Source organism: Coenobita brevimanus, chromosome 44 (genome assembly GCF_032717465.1).
Source record: "Coenobita brevimanus isolate Jiangsu-jjx chromosome 44, ASM3271746v2, whole genome shotgun sequence".
NCBI classification, from domain to species: Eukaryota; Metazoa; Arthropoda; class Malacostraca; order Decapoda; family Coenobitidae; genus Coenobita; species Coenobita brevimanus.
In genome coordinates, this window is record NC_136997.1 from 47,899,024 (window position 1) to 47,919,023 (window position 20,000).

General features: G+C 40.7%; 1 protein-coding gene across 1 annotated transcript in view; it reads right to left on the bottom strand.

The window, feature by feature from the left end:
* Nep2 (M13 family metallopeptidase neprilysin 2) overlaps positions 1–20,000 on the bottom strand; it is a 144,065-nt gene that overhangs the window by 13,267 nt on the left and 110,798 nt on the right. The window contains exons 3-5 of the mRNA XM_080271054.1: positions 5,573–5,638; positions 3,034–3,279; positions 1,465–1,676 (exon numbers count right to left, since the gene is read on the bottom strand). Of these exons, the coding sequence (XP_080127180.1) occupies positions 1,465–1,676; positions 3,034–3,279; positions 5,573–5,638 (524 nt within the window). The remainder of the gene's footprint in view (positions 1–1,464; positions 1,677–3,033; positions 3,280–5,572; positions 5,639–20,000) is intronic.

Consider the following 20,000-nt stretch of genomic DNA (forward strand, 5'->3'; position numbering starts at 1 on the left):
TGGAGGGGTTTGGAGGGGGGTGGAGAGATGTGGAGGGGTTTGGAGGGGGTGGAGAGATGCTGGAGGGGTTTAGAGGGGTTTTGGAGGGGGTGGAGGGATGCTGGAGGGGTTTGGAGAGGTTTTGGAGGGGGTGGAGAGATGCTGGAGGGGTTTAGAGGGGTTTTGGAGGGGGCGGAGGGATGTTGGAGGGGTTTGGAGAGGTTTTGGAGGGGGTGGAGAGATGCTGGAGGGGTTTTGGAGGGCGTGGAGGGGTTTTGGAGGGGGTGGAGAGATGCTGGACGGGTTTGGAGGGACGTGGAGGGGTTTGAAGGGGTTTTGGAGAGGGTGGAGAGATACTGGAGGGGTTTGGAGGGAGTGGAGAAATGCTGGAGGGGTTTGGAGGGCTTGGAGAGATGCTGGAGAGGTTTGGGGGGCTTGGAGAGAGAGAGAGAGAGAATGAAGGACAGGACGTGATAAATATAATGAACGAGACAAAGGTGTGGATGACGAAGGAGGAGGAGGAGGAGGAGGAGGAGGAGGAGAGGGGAGAGGGAGAGAGAATGGAGAGAAGATGTAAGGAAGGAAGGAAGGAAGAGAGGATGAGAAGGCGGAAGAGAAGGAAGTAAGGAAGGAAAGGAGAGAGAGAGAGAGAGAGAGAGAGAGAGAGAGAGAGAGTAATCAAAACAAATCCTCTACAATACACAAATACACTCCAAAATCAACTACACATATACACTTAATTCAACATCTAAATCACCCAATCACCCATGCATACAAATTATCAACTATTGAGGGAGGGGGAGGCCGAGGATGAGATGGAGGGATGGGATGGTGAGGTATATGAGAGAGGGTGTGTGTGTGAGCTGGGGGTGGAGGAGGGCGGTGAAATGGCTGGGGACAGGGCGACATGGAGGCGATTTGTTTGTGGCCACCCCTTAAGGCGTATGATGCAGGATGGACATGGGTAAGTCTGCTGGTATGGGCTCTGTTCACACCCTAAGTCGTGAGATATGGTCAGTCACGATTTGGGGAAGTTATGAGGCTTCAGGATGCACGCACACGCACACACACACACACACACACACACACACACACACACACACACACACACACACAATCACCTCTATCAACAATCTTTATTTAAAAATCCAAGATGTCGTTTGGCTGAGTGAGTTGCAAAATGACACACACACACACACAAACATACACACACACACACACACACACACACACACACACACACACACACACACACACACACACACACACAGTCCTTCACGATTTATTCTTACTATTTGTGGTAAGGAAGAGGACAAAGATGTACTCAAGCGAACAAGTGTGTGTGTGTGTGTGTGTGTGTGTGTAAGTTTCTGTCTTCCTTGCCTACCTGTCTGTCTGTGTCTGTCTCTCTCAGTGTGTGTGTGTGTGTACGTTTCTCCGTTTCTATATCTGTCCTCTCTCTCTCTCTCTCTCTCAAAAACTCACATCAATAATCCTCCATGAGCTGTTTTTGATATTTGTAGCCACGGAGAAGTCAAAAATATAATCCAAGGAATATCCCAATTCCCTGTTAATATAGACATTGGTGGTCCACTGAAAGGCGGATGGGTCCCACTTATTGCCCTCTAGCACAGGCCAACCCCCCATCTTGGTCAGGATCTCCTTCAGGGGTTCCAATCCTCTCTCCTTGATCCTCTCTGTGGGTGGAAAGGACTGGGATGAGAGGTTTGTGGTGAGATGTTTGGGTGTTAGGTTGGAGTTGGTGGTGGTGGTGGTGGTAGTAGTAGTAGTAGTAGTAGTAGTAGTAATGGTAATAATAATAATAATAATAATAATAATAATAATAATAATAATAAATAATAATGGTCCCTATTATCATCATCATGACAATATCAATGCAAGATAATTATTACCATTAAAATTATCATCATCAACGTTATCCTAGTCACCACCATCATCATCATCAGCATCATCATCATCATCATCATCATCACCATCATTTTTTTTTCACAGCTACAGAAGGGGAGAGAAAGACACTAAAAAAATCCACCTGTACATGCAAAAAGGACAGGTGGATCGGGGTTATGAACGAGTGGAGCGAGAGGTGGACAAGGGTAGAGTGTGGAGCGAGGGATTGTTTTTTGGGTGGAGTGAAAGAAATTGGGTGAAAAAGTAAAGAGTAAGAAAGGGTTAAATAAAAAAAATGATGCTTGGAGAATTGATGGAAAAAAGGATGTGTGTGTGTGTGTGTGTGTGTGTGTGTGTGTGTGTGTGTGTGTGTGTGTGTGTGTGTGTGAGAGAGAGAGAGAGAGAGAGAGAGAGAGAGACGTAGCACCGGTCTGGCAAAACACTCTCTCCCCTTTTCTGTCCAACACTAATGCGCAAGTAAAAATGGTACTTTATTTAAAATGGAGGTCAACTCTGGAACTATCTCCTTCACCCTCCAGTCCTTCATATACAATATAATAACGCATCTCTCATGTATTAAAAATTGGCTCTCTCTTCGCTTTTTCTTTGGATACTTTTGGAGGTCTCAGTCTTGGGTTCTTTCTTTTAGCATAATAATCCTGGAGCTAAATCTTACCTATATCCACGTAAGAATTATATATTGTCTTAATCTTAGTTGAAGAAGGGTAGATTGGAGATTCCATAGCATTTACAAGACATCTGTTAGTATGAGATTAAATGTAGAGAGAGAGATAGACGAAGAAACAGACAGAGGCAGAGGGAAAGACAGAGACAGAGACGGAGAGAAAAAAGGAGAGGAAGGGACAGATAAAAGGTAAAGAGAGACAGGCAGACAGACAGAAGTAGAAAAAAAAAGTCAGCAAAAGGGACAGCGAGAAAAAGGAATGTTACAGTCCCTCAGCAGTACCCAAGTAGCCTCTTACTCATACCTATGCCTCCACGGGACTTCTCAGATTCTACGACACACAGACAGATAGACAGACAGAGACAGAGAATAAGGACAGAGAGAGGGGAGGGCAGAAGTTGAAGCAGATAAACAGGAATGAAGGAGAAACCGAGACACAGAAAAGAACTCAAATCTCTCACCGGTATCCATACAACTCTTATACAGCGCCTTGACCATCTTAGTCGAAGGCGGGTCAGTGGGTGCCTCCTTGGCCTCCACCAGACCCCTCAGCTTCTCCTGCAGTTCGTCGGAGATCTCGTTGAAGCGGGAGAGGGAGGTCTTCTCATCCGGGATCACCTTCTTCTTCAGGAAACCACCGCACGCGAATTTGAAGAAGTCGTCGCACGGATCGATCGACGCGTCCATGGAGTCGAGGAGTCCAGCCGCTTGGGTTGTGGGGGAGAAAAGGGGTTAATTTATGCCTATCGACTGCATGTAAGTTACTAAGATGGAGAAAGAAGAAAGATGGCACCCAGAACTTGAAGAAGAAAATGCGACACTGGGAATTTGAAGAAAAACGACACTTGGAATTTGAAGAAGTCATCGGAAGGGTTGATCGACGAGGCTATGGGATGGATTAGGCCAGCCAGTGGAGGATGGGTGAAAGTGGGAGGAAAAGAAGGGATAAATAAATGCTAAGCCACAATCTTCCCTTAGAACACGACCTCCAGCCACCAAAGCCAACAAAACAGTTCAACCATTCCTCCTCTTCACAAACAAAACAAACAAAACAAGCAGTATTCGTCCAAACACAGATACAAAACACCACTGAATTTCCAAACACTTCAGTACGAATTCCACTTTGAATATAACAATCAGTATCTCCATTAAAATCCCTTCATTCCTCCTTTTCTTAATCAAAACACAATCAAAACAAGCGATATTCTTCCAAAACACTAAAACGCAAAATAATTATAGATTACTGCACATTAAATACAACCATCAAGGTACTAAATCTCTCAATTTTTCCTCTTCCCCATCAAAACTGCATCATTTTTCGAATCACCAAAGGAAGTCAAAACACATACACACCCACACATACACACCCACCCCCACACACACGCAAACAGTATTCTTCCAAGACACTAAAAAAAACACGACATATGGTAGATTCTTCAATACTACAATTTCAATGATTCCTCCTTTTCAAAATCAGATGAAATGAAAAACGACACACAGAATGACAACTCAACAAAAACTCAGAGGCAGCATTAGCAAAGACAACCCACACAACCCAAGCACACCAAAACGACAAACTCAGAGGCACAAATCATCATTATGAAAACCCTGTCAAAACACACAAAAAAACTCAAAACCAACGCTGACCTAAACACAACGCAACCCAATCGAAACGACGCAAACTGTCAGGAGCAACATCACCGTCACTCTCTCCCTCAAAAAACCACCGAAAAACAAGATATTACGATCAGATCCTTGAGAATCAGGTACAATCCCACTCCCTTTTAAGACAGATGCTCCGGGACCGTCTCAACCCACGTCCCAGCAAGCCTGTTATGCAACCCGGAGGTAAATACAATGGCGACACTCACAACACAGTCCATTCCGCGTCGTAATTCTGGTTAATTTTTATGATGGACGAGAAGAGAGATTGGAGAGTCCTACTACCCTCCTTCTTCCTACCAACTCAAGGAAGGCAGACTGCAGAAGTCTAATGCTGTCCTCTTTCTTCCTACCAACTCAAGGAAGGCAGAGTGCAGAAGTCTAATGCTGTCCTCTTTCTTCCTACCAACTCAAGGAAGGCAGAGTGCAGACATCTAGTACAGTCCTCTTTCTTCCTACCAACTCAAGGAAGGCAGAGTGCAGACATCTAGTACAGTCCTCTTTCTTCCTACCAACTCAAGGAAAGCAGAGTGCAGACATCTAATACAGTCCTTTTTCTTCCTACCAAGTCAAAGAGGTCTGCAAAGCCTAGTACGTCTCTCCACCTTCCTACCAGCTCAAGGAAAGTGCTGAAACCCAGTATGTTCCTCCACTTTCCTAGACACTCAAGGACTAGATCAATTTCCTGTTCTAACCAAGATTTGTATAGCTGGGAAGGACAAGAAATGGAAAGTGCAGATCCGATGTGTACCATTTACTCATCGTGGAAAGACAAGTATTAATCAGGACAGGGACTTGTTCATAAACCTAAACTCTATGAAAATTATGTCAGCCTTGGAACTGCTCTGAACCCATTGCGTACAGTGAGTTATGTAAGGTAAATACAGTGCTTTAAAAATAACAGTTACTTGGGACTATAATTCATAATGGAATAGAACTGAGAATAAACCAAATCCTAATGACAAATGCATACTCGCAGCTTCAGTGAGTCAAAAGGCCTCCCTTCTTATTCTTTCCTCCGCAGTCAATCTCGCTGTCTTTTCAATCAACCTCAAAGAAGACCGAGGTATTAAATGCAAGTGTTAAATTTTTTGAACTACCTTGTATAATCATTCGTCATAAACACGAAAATATTTGACTTTAAAATTGACACTTTATAATATTTTGGGTGACCTTCCTTTCCCATATATATAGTTAAATTCTCTAACATTAGCGTGAACAAAATGCAAATTAGATATCTGGTAATCAAAGGGTTTAATCTGCTTGACTCCCAGCTGTTATGCAACCCTGATGTAAATAAACCCAGATGTAAACAAACAATACTGAGGGTCGACTTACCAGCCCTGACGCAGCCCTCGGTCAAGCACACATTTCTGGCGTCGACGGAGGCACAAGGCGCGTTAGCTGTAAGAGGCTCTGCTGAGATAACGGGTAGGAAAGGGGCTTCTGGAGGTAGAGGGAGAGGGAGAGAGAGAGAAAAAGAGAGGTGCGATTAGGTGGAGCGGTAGCAGCGGCAGGCGATGACGACGACAGGAGTGCGTGCGGCGGTTTGAGGACACAGCGGGACATAACAGTAAAATAAGCCACATTCTTCACGAGCTCAGGAGACTTTGGGTAATTTGGCTGTTTACATAAGGACCCCATCAAATTGAGATCAAGTTCAAACACATTCAAATTCAAAAACGTCCATTCATAAAGGCGTGGTTAAGAGTTGGAGGAGGATCACATTCCATACACTGACATCCTGGGTATTCTTCTTCCCACTGTGACCTACAAACTACCTGACAGTGAGAAACAGAATACCTTGAATGTGTGAGAAATAGTATACCTTGAATGTGTGAGAAATAGTATACCTTGAATGTGGCCAGGTAAAACGGGATTCCTCTTCCTGTTTTTGTCACCTTTACACACCTGGATCATTTGCACCTGAACGCGTCCAACTGTGATGTCGAGGTGAAGAGGTCCCATGCATGAAATCAGGAATGGGAAGGCAGTTTATAATTTGTACAAGTTTAATGTGGAACGGCTGTAGTTACTAGATCTTATTAGCCTGCATTCCACATTATAGAGTGCAGTTAGCAAGGATACAGAAAGGTTGCATGTGTTCTCAGTCAACTCCTTCGGTAGGTATTAAGAAAAAAAGTGACGGGCTGCCTTCCTCTTCCTGATTTACGTTTTAAGAATGCAATCAACAATTTCAAAGCAACGAATTACTCAAAAGGAAGAAGTTACACCCACACACCGAAATTTGTGTTCCTTACCCAAAGACAACGGTTCCAGCCCGACTTGGATCCTCTTCAGATCTGAGTGGGGCAAAAACTGCTGTCCTCGTCTCTTCCAAACAAACACACTTCAGCCCGTGGAAATAATTGTGTTTTTGGAGATAGGTCAGTTCTGGCTAAAAGTACAAGTTTGGTATACTGAGATTGTGTTTGCTGTGGATATATAAAACTTTCTTCCTTAATTGGATTAAAAGAAGGTCTAAAGCAAATTTAAACTTGTAAAAACACAAATATGGGTGTAACTTCATCCAAATGAGTTCGTGGCACCTCTTCCTCTGCGATTTATTTTACACATTACATTCTCATACATAGAGTTTAGGTGGTAAGAGGTGCCAGGGCGTCTCCTAAGCCCACGAGAATGATTACCAGACCAGAGAGACAAGGGGTACTCTCATGCACAGAGCCTTCATGCTCAGAGCCATCAGGTGCGCGGAATCGGAACGCAGTGCAGGTTTGGTGGACAGGACAGGGGAGGTACGGGGTAGTCCGGAAATAGCACCCTACCTGAACCTCACCTGGTGGTATTTTGTGTGCTCCAGGGACGGCTGTGTCTGCTGGTGTGGGCGTGCGGGACTAGGGAATGGAATGATGGAGGGTAGATGCCGGCGTGGTGTGTGTGTGTGTGTGTGTGTGTGTGTGTGTGTGTGTGTGTGTGTGTGTGTGTGTGTGTGTAGTGGAAATGAATCACAGAGGGGTAGACGCTGGGTATAGTGGAACCAGGTAAAGGACACAAGGCAGACACCGTTGCCACTAAGCCACCAGAGCACACGAAGAACACCCAGGGAGAGGAAGATGGGTGCCATATATGGACCCACCCTATATAAGAGGCAGACTTCTCAATTTGTCTTAAGATCATTATTTGTCTTAAGAACATACACCTTCTTAAGTCCAATGGTGTATATGCTATTCTCCTTAGTCACAAGATTGAGAATGTCTGAGAATAGCAAATAATAATAATAATAATAATAATAATAATAATAATAAAAACAAAGAAGTTATTCCTGTTCTGTGTGTTTGTTCTTTTTTGGGAAGTTTGTCTAAAAAAATAAATAAATACATTAAAAAAACACAGCCTGTATGCCCGTGTTTTTTTTCTGTCATAGTTCCCGTCAATTTATCTGTCTGTCTGTTTGTCTGTTTGTCTGTTTATCTGTCTGTCTGCCTGTCTATCTGTCTGTCTGTCTGTGTTAAAAAAATCCTGAGAGTCCTTTTTGTTGTCACAGTCCTAATCATTTTATCTATCTGTCTATCTATCTATCTATCTATCTGTCTATCTATCTATCTACACCTGTTAATTTATGTATATATGTATTATATTGTATATGTAATGAACTTTAACTTCTGGTCTATCTGCCTACCTACCTACCTACCTACCTACATACCTGTCTATCTATCTATCTACCTACCTACTTACATACCTGTCTATCTATCTACCTATCTACCCCTCAGCCTGACACCGCATCCTGTGAGGGGGGGGTGGCCTAAACAGCATCTCCAGGCGTCTGTCCCTACTCAGTAACAACCCTTCTTTCCACAACACATCCATCTTTTCCCAAACATCACTATCCACAGTCATTCCGTAATCTTCTCTTGTGCCAGTACGAAAAATATCTTCTTATAAGTGTTCCTGTTCCGTAAAGTATCCTATCAGTGTTCCATTTTATATTCTAAGTCCTTCTTGCAAGTGTTCCTGCTCCGTAATATATCCTATCAATGCTACTTTTTACATCTATACAATATATATCTTCTTGCAAGTGTTCCTGTTCCGTAATGTATCCTATCAGTGCTACTTTTTATATTCTAAGTCCTTCTTGCGAGTGTTCATGTTCCGTAATATATCCTATCAATGCTACTTTTTACATCTATACAATATATATCTTCTTGCAAGTGTTCCTGTTCCGTAATATATCCCATCAGTGTTACTTATATATTCCAAGTCTGCTATATACACAATCAGTTACTTATAATATTCTAAGTCCATCATATATGCTACCTACGTAACTTTTCGGTCCTTACGTCAATGTTAATTTCTGCTCCTAATATATATTGCTATTTTTTGGTCCTAATAATACTACCAATGTTAATTTTCGGTCCTTTTAAATACTACCAATGCTACTTGTGGTCCTAAATATATACTATCAATGCTACTTTCTGGTCCTTCTATATACTATCAATGCTACTTTTCGGTCATAATTATATACTATCAATGCTACTTTTCGGTCATAATTATACTACCAATGTTACTTTTCGTTACTTAAATATCCTACCAATGTTACTTTTTGGTCCTTATATATACTATCAATGTTACTTATCGGTCCTAAATATATACTATCAATGTTACTTATCGATCCTAAGTATATACTATCAATGTTACTTTTTGGTCCTACATATACACTATCAATGTTACTTTTCGGTCCTAATAATACTACCAATGCTACTTTTTGGTCCTTATATGTACTATCAATGCTACTTTTGGTCCTAAATATATACTATCAATGCTACTTATCGGTCCTTATAAATACTACTAATGCTACTTTTCGCTCCTTATTATATACTATCAATGTTACTTTTCGGTCCTTGTACATACTATCAATGCTACTTATCGGTCCTTATAAATACTACCAATGCTACTTTTTATATCAAACTCTAAAATACATCCTATCAGTGTTACTTTCTATACCTAAAGCCGTTTCGTCCTATTCAATACAATTTTCCATACGGCAGCTCTATGTTCAATTATTTGCCTCTCTCTCTCTTTGAACCCTGTCTCTACACGTCGCTAAGGGCCTCTGTATTTCCAAGCAATTTAATATATCTACTATTTTATTCCTCCCTACCATTTTCCCTAATAAAAAAATATAAATAAATATAAATACGGAATACATGACTTGAGTTCTACCACATTTTATTTCCCTTTATCTATCTTAGGACCATCATCCATTCACTTGATGTAGTGCTCCCTACTTCTTCCTCAGCCTTTATCATTCTTAGTGCCTGCCCTCCTCTTTTCCTTTTTCTCCCATCTTTTCTGTCACTTCTTATTGCTTTTCTTTCCTTTACAGGTGGCTTTACATTGAGTGACAAGCCTAATGGTTTCCTGGAAGCCAAGAAACCATTTGCAACGCTGGGTGGTAACCATATAACCAAACCGTACGTGCTCCCTACGTGTCAACAAGTGGGTTGGTGGAGGGTTAGTGCCCCTCCCTGTTAAACAAATAACTCAAAGTCAAATGGCCACCCCTTACGAGATTATGGCGTCTGGCAATAGATAGATAGATCAATTTTAGGACTCTCTAATTTAAACAGAATCGCCTGGCTGAGACGCAGATAAGAAGAAAATCTATCTATGGCAGTGACAGCCTGAAGAAAAAAGGGAGTGGAAAAAGTAGGAAAAGAAGAAGGAAAGAAATGAGGAAGGACAAGACACAGTGAGAGCAAAAACAAAGACAAGAAAATAGCAGATAAAACACAAGAGGAAAAACACGAGAAGAATGAGGAAGGAAAACAAAAAAATAAATAAATAAATATATAAATAAATAAATGGATACATAGAGAAGGGTGGGAAGGAGTGAGTGATGGATGGGCAGGGATGTTGGTGTGGAGTGAGGCTGCAAGGGACGAATACACCCTGTGAAGGAGTTGTAAAAGTGGAGTAGGGTGGGTGGAGAGGGGTTGGTGGGATAGTAGGGTGGGGTGGATGGAGAGGGGTGGGTGGGAGAAGAGGGAGGGGTAGATGGAGAGGGGTGGGTGGGATAGGAGGGTGGGGTGGGTGGAGAGAGGCGGATGGGATAGTAGGGTGGGGTAGATGGAGAGGAGTTGATGGGTTAGGAGGGTCGGGTGGGTTGAGAGGGGTGGGTGGGATAGTAGGGTGGGGTGGGTGGAGAGGGGCGGCTGGGATAGCAGGGTCGGGTGGGTGAAGAGGGGCGGCTGGGATAGTAGGGCGGGGTGGATGGAGAGAGGTAGACAGGACAGGAAACCAAGAACAGAATCACAAAAGAAATTACATAACAAGAGGGTCAGCAGCGAAGTAAAATAAAATAAAATAATATCAAGAATTAGATTTTTGAAAAGGTAAGAAAAAAAATCACCTAGAGAGTTAAAGAAAAAGACGACGAGTAAAAATATAAACATTGCCTTGAGAAAATGATCACAATAGGGGATTAAATCATGAAAGGGATCGTAAAAGGGATCAAGACAAGCATCAGGCGTGGAGTTGGATCAAGAAAAGGGATCACGGGAGGAGTTAAAGGAAAATGAATAAAGAAAATGGTCACTGAGCGTTAAACAGAGTAGGGAAATGAATCGCACAGTGAATGACATCAAGGATCAGAGAGGGAGTTACATTAAGAGGATCACAGGAACAATAAAGGAAGAATTACACTATTTGAAAAGTAAAGCATAAGAGTAAGGTGTTTAAGCCCCATATAGGCCAGTAAAGGAGAAAATGAATCGCACAGTGAATGACATCAAGGATCAGAGAGGGAGTTACATTAAGAGGATCAAAGGAAAAATAAAAGAAGAATTACATTATCTGAAGAGTAAAGCATAACAGTAAGGTCTTCACGCTCCATATAGGCCAGTAAAGGAGAAAATGAATCGCAAAGTGAATGACATCAAGGATCAGAAAGGGAATTACATTAAGAGGATCACGGGAACAATAAAGGAAGAATTACATTATTTGAAGAGTATAGCATAACTGTAAGGTCTTCAAGTTCCATACAGGCCAGTAAAGGAGAAAATGAATCGCACAGTGAATGACATCAAGGATCATAAAAGGGAATTAAACCAAGAGCATCAGATAAAAATAAAGGAAGAATTACATTATTTAAAGGGTAAAGCGTAGGAGTAAAGTGTTCCAGCCCCATATAGGCCAGTAAAGGAGGGGAGAGGAGAGGCAGAACGAGAAATAACGATTGTGAAGGGCAAAGGTCACGGATGGACGGGATGTAAGGTCATGAGAGAGGATCTAGGGGTCACTTGAGGTCAATGAGGTCACGAGTATAAGGAGAGGGGCGTGGAATTTATGGCGAGGAGGATATGGGAGAGGGAGGGAGGGGAGGGAGAGAATGGAAGGGGAGGATGGGGAGAGGGAGAAGGAGGGAGACAGGGAGAGGAGAGATAGGTGAGGGAGATAGCAGGGGAGGAGGATGGGGAGGGGGAGAGGGAGGGAGAGGATGGATAGGTGAGGGAGGGAGTCGGAGAGGAGAAGGATGGGGAGGGGAAGAGGGAGGGAGTCGGGGGGAGGAGGGAGATAAGTGAAGGAGATAGAGGAGGAGGATGGGGAGGGGGAAAGGGTGTCTGGGAGGAAGGGGAGGGGGAATAGGGGAAAGGTGGGGAAGATTGGGGAGGATAAAGAAGACAGGAGGAGATGGGAAGGATGGAAGGGAGGGGGAGAAGGGGAAAAAGGGAGGAAGATGGGAGGGGCGAGGAAGACAGTAAAGGGATAAGAGGAGGGATGTGGAAGGGAGAATAGGACGGGATGGAACTGACAAGGATAGATCAAAACATAAGGGAGAGAGAAAGAAATTACAGGACGAGGAAGACAGAAGAAGATGAGGAAGAAGACAGAAGAGGAAGAGGAGAGAGAGGGCAAGAAAATACACACCTAACCCCATACAGAAAGAAACTAGTCACGAAGAAGTGCTGGTAGGCGAGAATAGGTGCACCCTCCGCTAACCCAGCCGTTCATCCGGGTAGCGGGGAGATGCATGGACAGCAGCAACAACGACAGCGCCCCGGAAAACACTCCTTGCCCTCGCTGCCTAGACCACTACTTCCGTCACCCCCGTCGCCTTCAGGATGTGGTGTGTGTGTGACGCGGCAGCCGTTACGGGATTCGCGGGTTTTACGTCAATGGTCGGGGGAAGTCCAGCAGGGGATGAGGCTAGGAACTTGGAAATGTGAGGGCTATTTCGATGACTAACTCCTGTTGCTGTTTTTTCTGCCTGTCTGTCTGCCTGTCCACTGCCTTTCTGCCTGCCTATCTACTGTCTATGTACTGCCTATCTTCTGCCTTTCTGCCTGCCTGTCCACTGCCTTTCTGCCTGCCTGTCCACTGCCTTTCTGCCTGCCTATCTACTGTCCAGGTACCTGCCTGTCTTCTGCCTTTCTGCCTGCTTGTCTCTCTACGTGTCTATCTGTCTATTCATGCTTATCTACTGTCTATATGCATGCCTGTCTGCCTTCTGCCTTTCTGCCTACCTATCTACTGCCTATATGCATGCCTGTCTATCTTCTGCCTTTCTGCCTACTTACCCACTGTCTGCCTACATGCCTGACCAACTGACCAATCCCTGCCTGTCTGTCTGTATGCCTACCTACCTACCTACCTACTTCCCTGTCACTGCCTGTCTATCTACCTGTCTACCACCTGTCTAAAAACCTGCCTCCCTGTTTGCATGAGTGTTTTTCTGTTTTTTCCTGTAGTGTTTTTGTTTTTTTTCCTGTAGTGTTTTCCTGTTTTTTCCTGTTTGTATGAGTTTTTTCCTGTTTTTTCCCTGTTTGCATGGGTGTTTTTCTGTTTTTTTCCTGTAGTGTTTTTCTGTTTTTTCCTGTTTGCATGGGTGTTTTTCTGTTTTTTCCTGTTTGCATGGGTGTTTTTGTTTTTTCCTGTTCGCATGGGTGTTTTTCTGTTTTTTTCCCGTAGTGTTTTTCTGTTTTTTTCCTGTTTGCATGGGTGTTTTTCTGTTTTTTTCCTGTATTGTTTTCCTGTTTGCATGAGTGTTTTCCTGTTTTTTTCCCGTTTGCATGAGTGTTTTTCTGTTTTTCCCTGTAGTGTTTTTTTTTGTTTTTTTCCTGTAGTGTTTTTGTGTTTTTTTCCTGTAGTGTTTTCTTGTGTTTTTTCCTGCTTGCATGAGTGTTTTCCTGTTTTCATGACAATTTTCCTGTTTTTTTTCCTGTAGTGTTTTCCTGTTTTTCCCTGTTTGCATGAGTGTTTTCCTGTTTTCATGACTATTTTCCCGTTTTCCTGCATCGTTTATTCTCGTCTGCATATTTTCCTGACAACCTGCAACTGCCAATACACCCTGCCAACACCTTTATCATGTCCTCGTCTGTGTCCTCGAAGTACACACACACACACTTACACATTGTCTCTGTCATCGCGAGGTTGGTCACTTTCCTTACCTTATATGTCCAAATACTCGTTCGCTTATAAGATCCCGTAACGCCACTTCCATTGCGATTTATTCTGCATTGACACCCTCATTTTTTTCTTGAACGATAATGATATCTTTATAATAGAGATGAATAACATGGATGAATAACATGGATGAATGACTGAGATGAATAACAGATGAATAACAGGGGATGAATAACGGATATAAATAAGGGATGAATAACAAGGATGAATAACAAGAATGAATAACGGAGATGAATAACAAGGGATGAATAACAGAGATGAATGACAGATGAATAACAAGGGATGAATAACAGATGAATAACAAGGGATGAATGACAAGAGCTGAATAACAAGGGATGAATAACAGATGAATGACATGAATAACAAGGGATGAATAACAGATGAATAACAAGGGATTAATGACAGATGAATAACAAGGGATGAAAGACAGATGAATAACAAGGGATGAATAACAAGGATGAATAACAAGGGATGAATGACATGAATAACAAGGGATGAATGACATGAATAACAAGGGATGAATAACAGAGATGAATAACGTAGATGAATAACAAGGGGAGGTACATTCAATACTACGAGACGGTGAGGTGTGACAAAATAAATCGCTGAGGAAGAGCTGTTACGAAATCTCACAGGCTAACAAGTACGTAGCCTTAGTCTTTAACCTACCTTGTCTTAAAACAATATTGTCTTAAATACACATAGTCATATACTCACATTGTCTTAAACTAAAATCGTCTTAAATGGAGCTTGTCTTAAATATACATTGTTTTCAACTCACATTTTCTTAAACTCATTGTCTTGAACCCAATTGTCTTTAAAATTTCTTGTCTTAAACCTACTTTGTCTTAAACCCACTTTGTCTTAAACCCACTTTGTCTTAAACCTACTTTGTCTTAAACCTACTTTGTCTTAAACTCATATTGTCTTGAACCCACACCGTCTTAAACTCATATTGTCTTAAGCCCACTTCTTGTCTTAAACCCACTTTGTCTTAAACCTACTTTGTCTTAAACTTACTTTGTCTTAAACTTACTTTGTCTTAAACCCACTTTGTCTTTAACTCATATTGTCTTGAAGCCACACTGTCTTAAACTCATATTGTCTTAAGCCTACTTCTTGTCTTAAACCCACTTTGTCTTAAACCTACTTTGTCTTAAACTTACTTTGTCTTAAACCCACTTTGTCTTAAACTCATATTGTCTTGAACCCACACTGTCTTAAACTCATATTGTCTTAAGCCCACCTTGTCTTAAACCTTCCTTGTCTTAAACCCACCTCATCAACCCATGTTTTCTTGATTTTTTTTTCTTGAACTCATCCCTCCCTTCTTCCTCCCTTTTCTCACCATTGTCTTTGTCACCCGTTTTTTTTTTTTTTTTTTTTTTTTTTTTTTTTGGGAGGTGACTAATATTGTGTAATTTTGAGTTTGGGGACAATAATCTCTCTAGGATGTGAATTTTCATTTCAATTTTCCCAGCTGAACATGTCAAAGGCATAATGATAATAATAATAATAATAACAGAAGTAGTAGTAGTGGTGGTAGTAGTAGTAGTAATAATAATGATAATAATAATAATAATAATACCCGGTAATGATAATAATAATGATATCAGTATTAGTAACAGTAGCAGTAGTAGTGGTAGTAGTGATAAAATTAGTAGTAGCAGTAGAAATAATAATAATAATAATAATAATAATAATAATAATAATAATAATAATAAACTGAGTCCCCAGGAGAATATTTCTTTGGTTAACCCCAACTGTATTTAATATCCATAAAAAAATTGAAAGTCTTGGGCTCCCAGAATTTTTTTATATAATTTTTTACAATCCCAATTTTATCTTCTTGTGAAAAAAAAGACTACAGGATCCACGTGCTCTATCCCTGTCTGTCTTTTCTGTCTCCACGCCATTCACGCGTCTGTTTGAATCACTGTCTGTCACTTTCCTCTCTCCCTTTCATCCCAGTGGCTGTCATTCTTGCATTTCATTTCCTGGTAAAATTATGGCCAATGGTAAGTCGTTTTTTATGTCCAAGCTTTTTTTAATTCAAGCATCAGTTATTTCAATTCCTTAAGCCCCTTTTTCATATATTATTTCAAGAGTCATGCTTTTGTCATTAAGGTGTTTTGCCTTGAAATACTATTAGGTAACCTTGAATTAGCTCACGTGCGTCATCACTTTTTCACCTCTACCTCTTACATACCAAACCTCAGATCACTACGCCAAACCTAATTCTGTTACATGGTCCTTTCAGTGTGGCAACTTCTATTTCTCTCAGCTCATCCTTGCTATTTAAGATTATTTTTAACTCAGGAAGGATGCTTAATAGTGAAGGAGGTCAATGAATGCTATATATAACCTCTCCAGTTCCAAACGTCTCCCTCTGTGTGCAAATTACAAGTGTCTGGAGATAAGTGATGTAATATAAAGCATCCGAGAATTGAATGGCTTATATCTCACCTCACTGTCAAGATGGCTAGGAAGACACTAAAATAAACTGCTGTAATCTCGTCCAGACTGTTCCCCAATGCATTCTGTAGCTTCGTATTAAATGCAAAATATTCACAGCATTACACAGTGGTACCAAGAGTATTATGAGTCTTTCGGCTGTAAAATAAAATCAGTTAAGTCAAGGTTCGAGTCTCATACGTCAAGATGAGGCTTAGATCTATACTTATCAACTACACGAGATTATTAACTCAGAATTATTTTTGCTAGGGCCCAGTCTTCACCTAGAATACGACCTGCAACAGCTGATGTATCGTCCAGGTCCCGAAAAATCGTTGGGTCATGCGTAGAGTCGACGTTTACAAAGGGTTTATATCGGTCTTCCAAAAGGGTCTGTTGCCGCAGTTCGAAGCTCCGAAGAAAAGGTTTGGGGTTCGAAAGCAGTCTCCGGTCACGTCCAGGTCCCGCGATTTTATCCATAGTAAAAGTTTATTTAATTATTTTTTTTTTAAATGGTCAGAAAACGTGAACTGGAGGGGGGGAAAAAAAAGGTCTTTATGTTCGAAGCTTCGGAGTAAAAAGTCGTCTCGATCACATCCAGGTCTTGTCACAGTTGGTAGATTGTTTCGGTCCAGGTCATGACATAAATTTAAGTTATATTACATTACAGTGGACTAAATAAGGTTATATTGTTAGGCTGCTTAGATTAGGGCAGATGAAACTAAGCTGGGTTAGAAGGATCAGGGTTATGCTAAGTTATTCTAAGTTACTGGTAAAAATATCTATGTAACCCATGCTGATAATTTAATATAAGCATAACCATACTCTTTTCACCTTAACCTGGCCTAGTACATCATTCACCTAGCACTTCATCGTGACTAGCATCCCATTCTAGTGTTAACAGCTACAACTAGGCGTCTAGGTGGAAGAGATGTCAATTTTAGGCCAAGTTAGAGTAAAAAGCATAGAGGCAATGTTACATAATTGCCAACTTAATCACTACCGAGTTAATCATGACCTTGATAGAGCTACTGGGTTTAATTAAGATGGAAATGGTGTAATAATTAGATGTTGGGACTGTCATAGATTTACACTTCAATTTTCACCACTCTCTTCACACGGTCCACAAATATTGGTTGAATTATTTATTACTACCTTTAACCAGGGTCATGGTGCTGAGGGGGTTAGTATCTACGTCAATACTGGGTAGATAAATAGATAGATATACACTAATTAACAGATAGCTACACTGACAGACAGACAGACAGATTCAGAGAGAGAGAGAGAGAGAGAGAGAGAGAGAGAGAGAGAGAATGCGAGCCAAAACACAAAACAGAATATTACACATATACAAAAACATTATCATAAATCATCTATATTTTGCACCCTCTTGCCAACTCTCGTGTGCTGTAAGAATGGCTCAGTCTGCCGATGTGGGCGTGGGAGCTGGTTATCCATGCGTGTTTAAATGATGCACTGGGTAGCAACTTCTCTCTACCTATCATATGTGTACACAAATAGTCCTAATAGTCAAAGAAAGCATAGAAGCTCCACAGAAAGAGTCTTCATGGTCACAGATGGCACGGAAGCTCCACAGCAATAACCCTCTTAGCCACAGACAGCACAGAAGCTCCACAGAAATAGCCCTCACAGCCACAGAAAGCACGGAAGCTCCACAGAATAGCAATAGCATAGAAATCACGAAGCTCCACAGAAATAGCAGCTCTAGTCAACACAGGAGGCTAGCTTGCACTTCTTCCAGACTAGTTCATTTCTTCCATATGGCACGTTAACCCCTTCAATTCAGCGATTTATTTTGCTCTTGCTGCATCTAGACGATTTCATTCAGCTTAGACATGAAGGGGTGATGGTTAACAAACTCCCTAACGCTGAATAAAATCGTCTGATGGCAGATGTTAAGGGAGAAATAGGCGTCATCGAAGGGACGGGGTTCAAATTATTTCCCGGTACATTTCTGTGATACTGGAGAGGGACGCCTTCACGTGGGGGCACTGATATAACCCAGCGGACCCTCTGCTCGGTTATACGAATGCCTCTCAGCTCCCCCCCAGCGTCCAAAACTCAAAATCAAAATAAAAAAAGAGGATAATGGACTGCAAGAGAAGCGGTATTTCAGCCTGCAGTCCACTAGGTTTGTGTTTTAAGTGAATTTGGGGTAAGAGCTACATCTGAACCAAATCAAGGTGAATGAATTATAGCAACAAGAAAGAACTATAATTTAGGGATTAAGGTGTGAAGTGCAACAGGTAATTTTAGAGAAAACTAGGCCTCCTACGTTTACCAGAACAGCAGAATTATAGACGGTGCGTGGAGAGGAAGGATGTAGAATTAGCATGTGAGAATTATAGAGAGAAGCAAGTCTTACTGAAGATTATAGAGGATACCACAAGGGGTTTAGATGGCTTAACAGACTGAAGATTACAGGAGATACTGTACGAGATACTGATAATGCTAAAATTCTGTTATATGGATTAATACAGCAATATCCTACCACAAGTATGCTCATGAATTATACTACTTTAAGTCAGTGGATATGCGTAAAAATACACTGTACATATATCTCTAGAGGAAAAGCTTGGATTGTTAATTGTTAGTTTTAGGTAAAGTTACACAAATTACAGCTTAACAAAATTACAGCAATCCAATGTAACCACCTAAATATAAAAAAATATTAGAGGAGTATTTACAAATTTATATATATATATATTTTAATAGACTCGACCGCAATAAAAAAAAATTAAGGTTATTCTAATATTTATAAGTGCTAATAATAATTAATGCTAGAGTAGGTTTATGTTCATCCCCCCTCAGTTGATGGCCTATTCACAGTGGAGGCTCGATTTGACTAGTAACCAAGGAGACGCATTTTTTACCCCGTAACTAAAGTCTCCTCAAATCTCATGCCTCTAAATTCTATAAATGGCCCAGTTCCACCAGATGAAAACAAACTATGGGAGACTAAATGAAACGGTTAATTGATTTTGCGTTTCACTGCTTTCGTGTTGCTATTCGTCTGTTTTATTTTCGTGTTTCAGTTATAATTTATCGCTATTTTTTTTTTTTCGTGTTTTACTTGTTTTACAGCTCATTCGTTTTCTGTTTACTTTTACGTTTTCTGTTTATTTATACGTTTTCTGTTTATACGTTTTCTGTTTATACGTTGTTTATTTATAGTTTTTTTTGTTTATAAGTTTTGTTTATTTATACGTTTTCTGTTTATTTATACGTTTTCTGTTTATTCCTGTTTTCTGTTTATTTATACGTTTTCTGTTTATATATATTTTTTGTTTACTTATACGTTTTCTGTTTACTTATACGTTTTCTGTTTATTTGTTTTCTGTTTATTTCTGTTTTCTGTTTATTTGTTTTCTGTTTATCTATACGTTTTCTGTTTATATATACGTTTTCTGTTTATTTATAAGTTCTCTATAAGTTTTGTTTATATATGTTTTCTGTTTATTTATACGTTTTCTGTTTATTTTTGTTTATTTATACGTTTTCTGTTTATTTTTGTTTATTTATACGTTTTCTGTTTATATATAAGTTTTCTTTTTATATATACGTTTTGTTTATTTTTGTTTTCTGTTTATTTATACGTTTTCTGTTTATGTTTTGTTTATTTTTGTTTTCTGTTTATTTATACGTTTTCTGTTTATATGTTTTGTTTATTTATGTACTGTTTATTTATACGTTTTCTGTTTCTTTTCGTGTTTCACTTATATTTTACCGCTTGTTTAAGTTTTTCTCTCGGTTTGGTTCTTGCGTTTCAGTCATCGCTTCTGCTTCTGTTTCTGTTTCTCTCTCTCTCTCTCTCTCTCTTACTGTCTGTTTTTCTTTGCCTCTCCGTCTGTCTGTCTGTCTGTCTGTC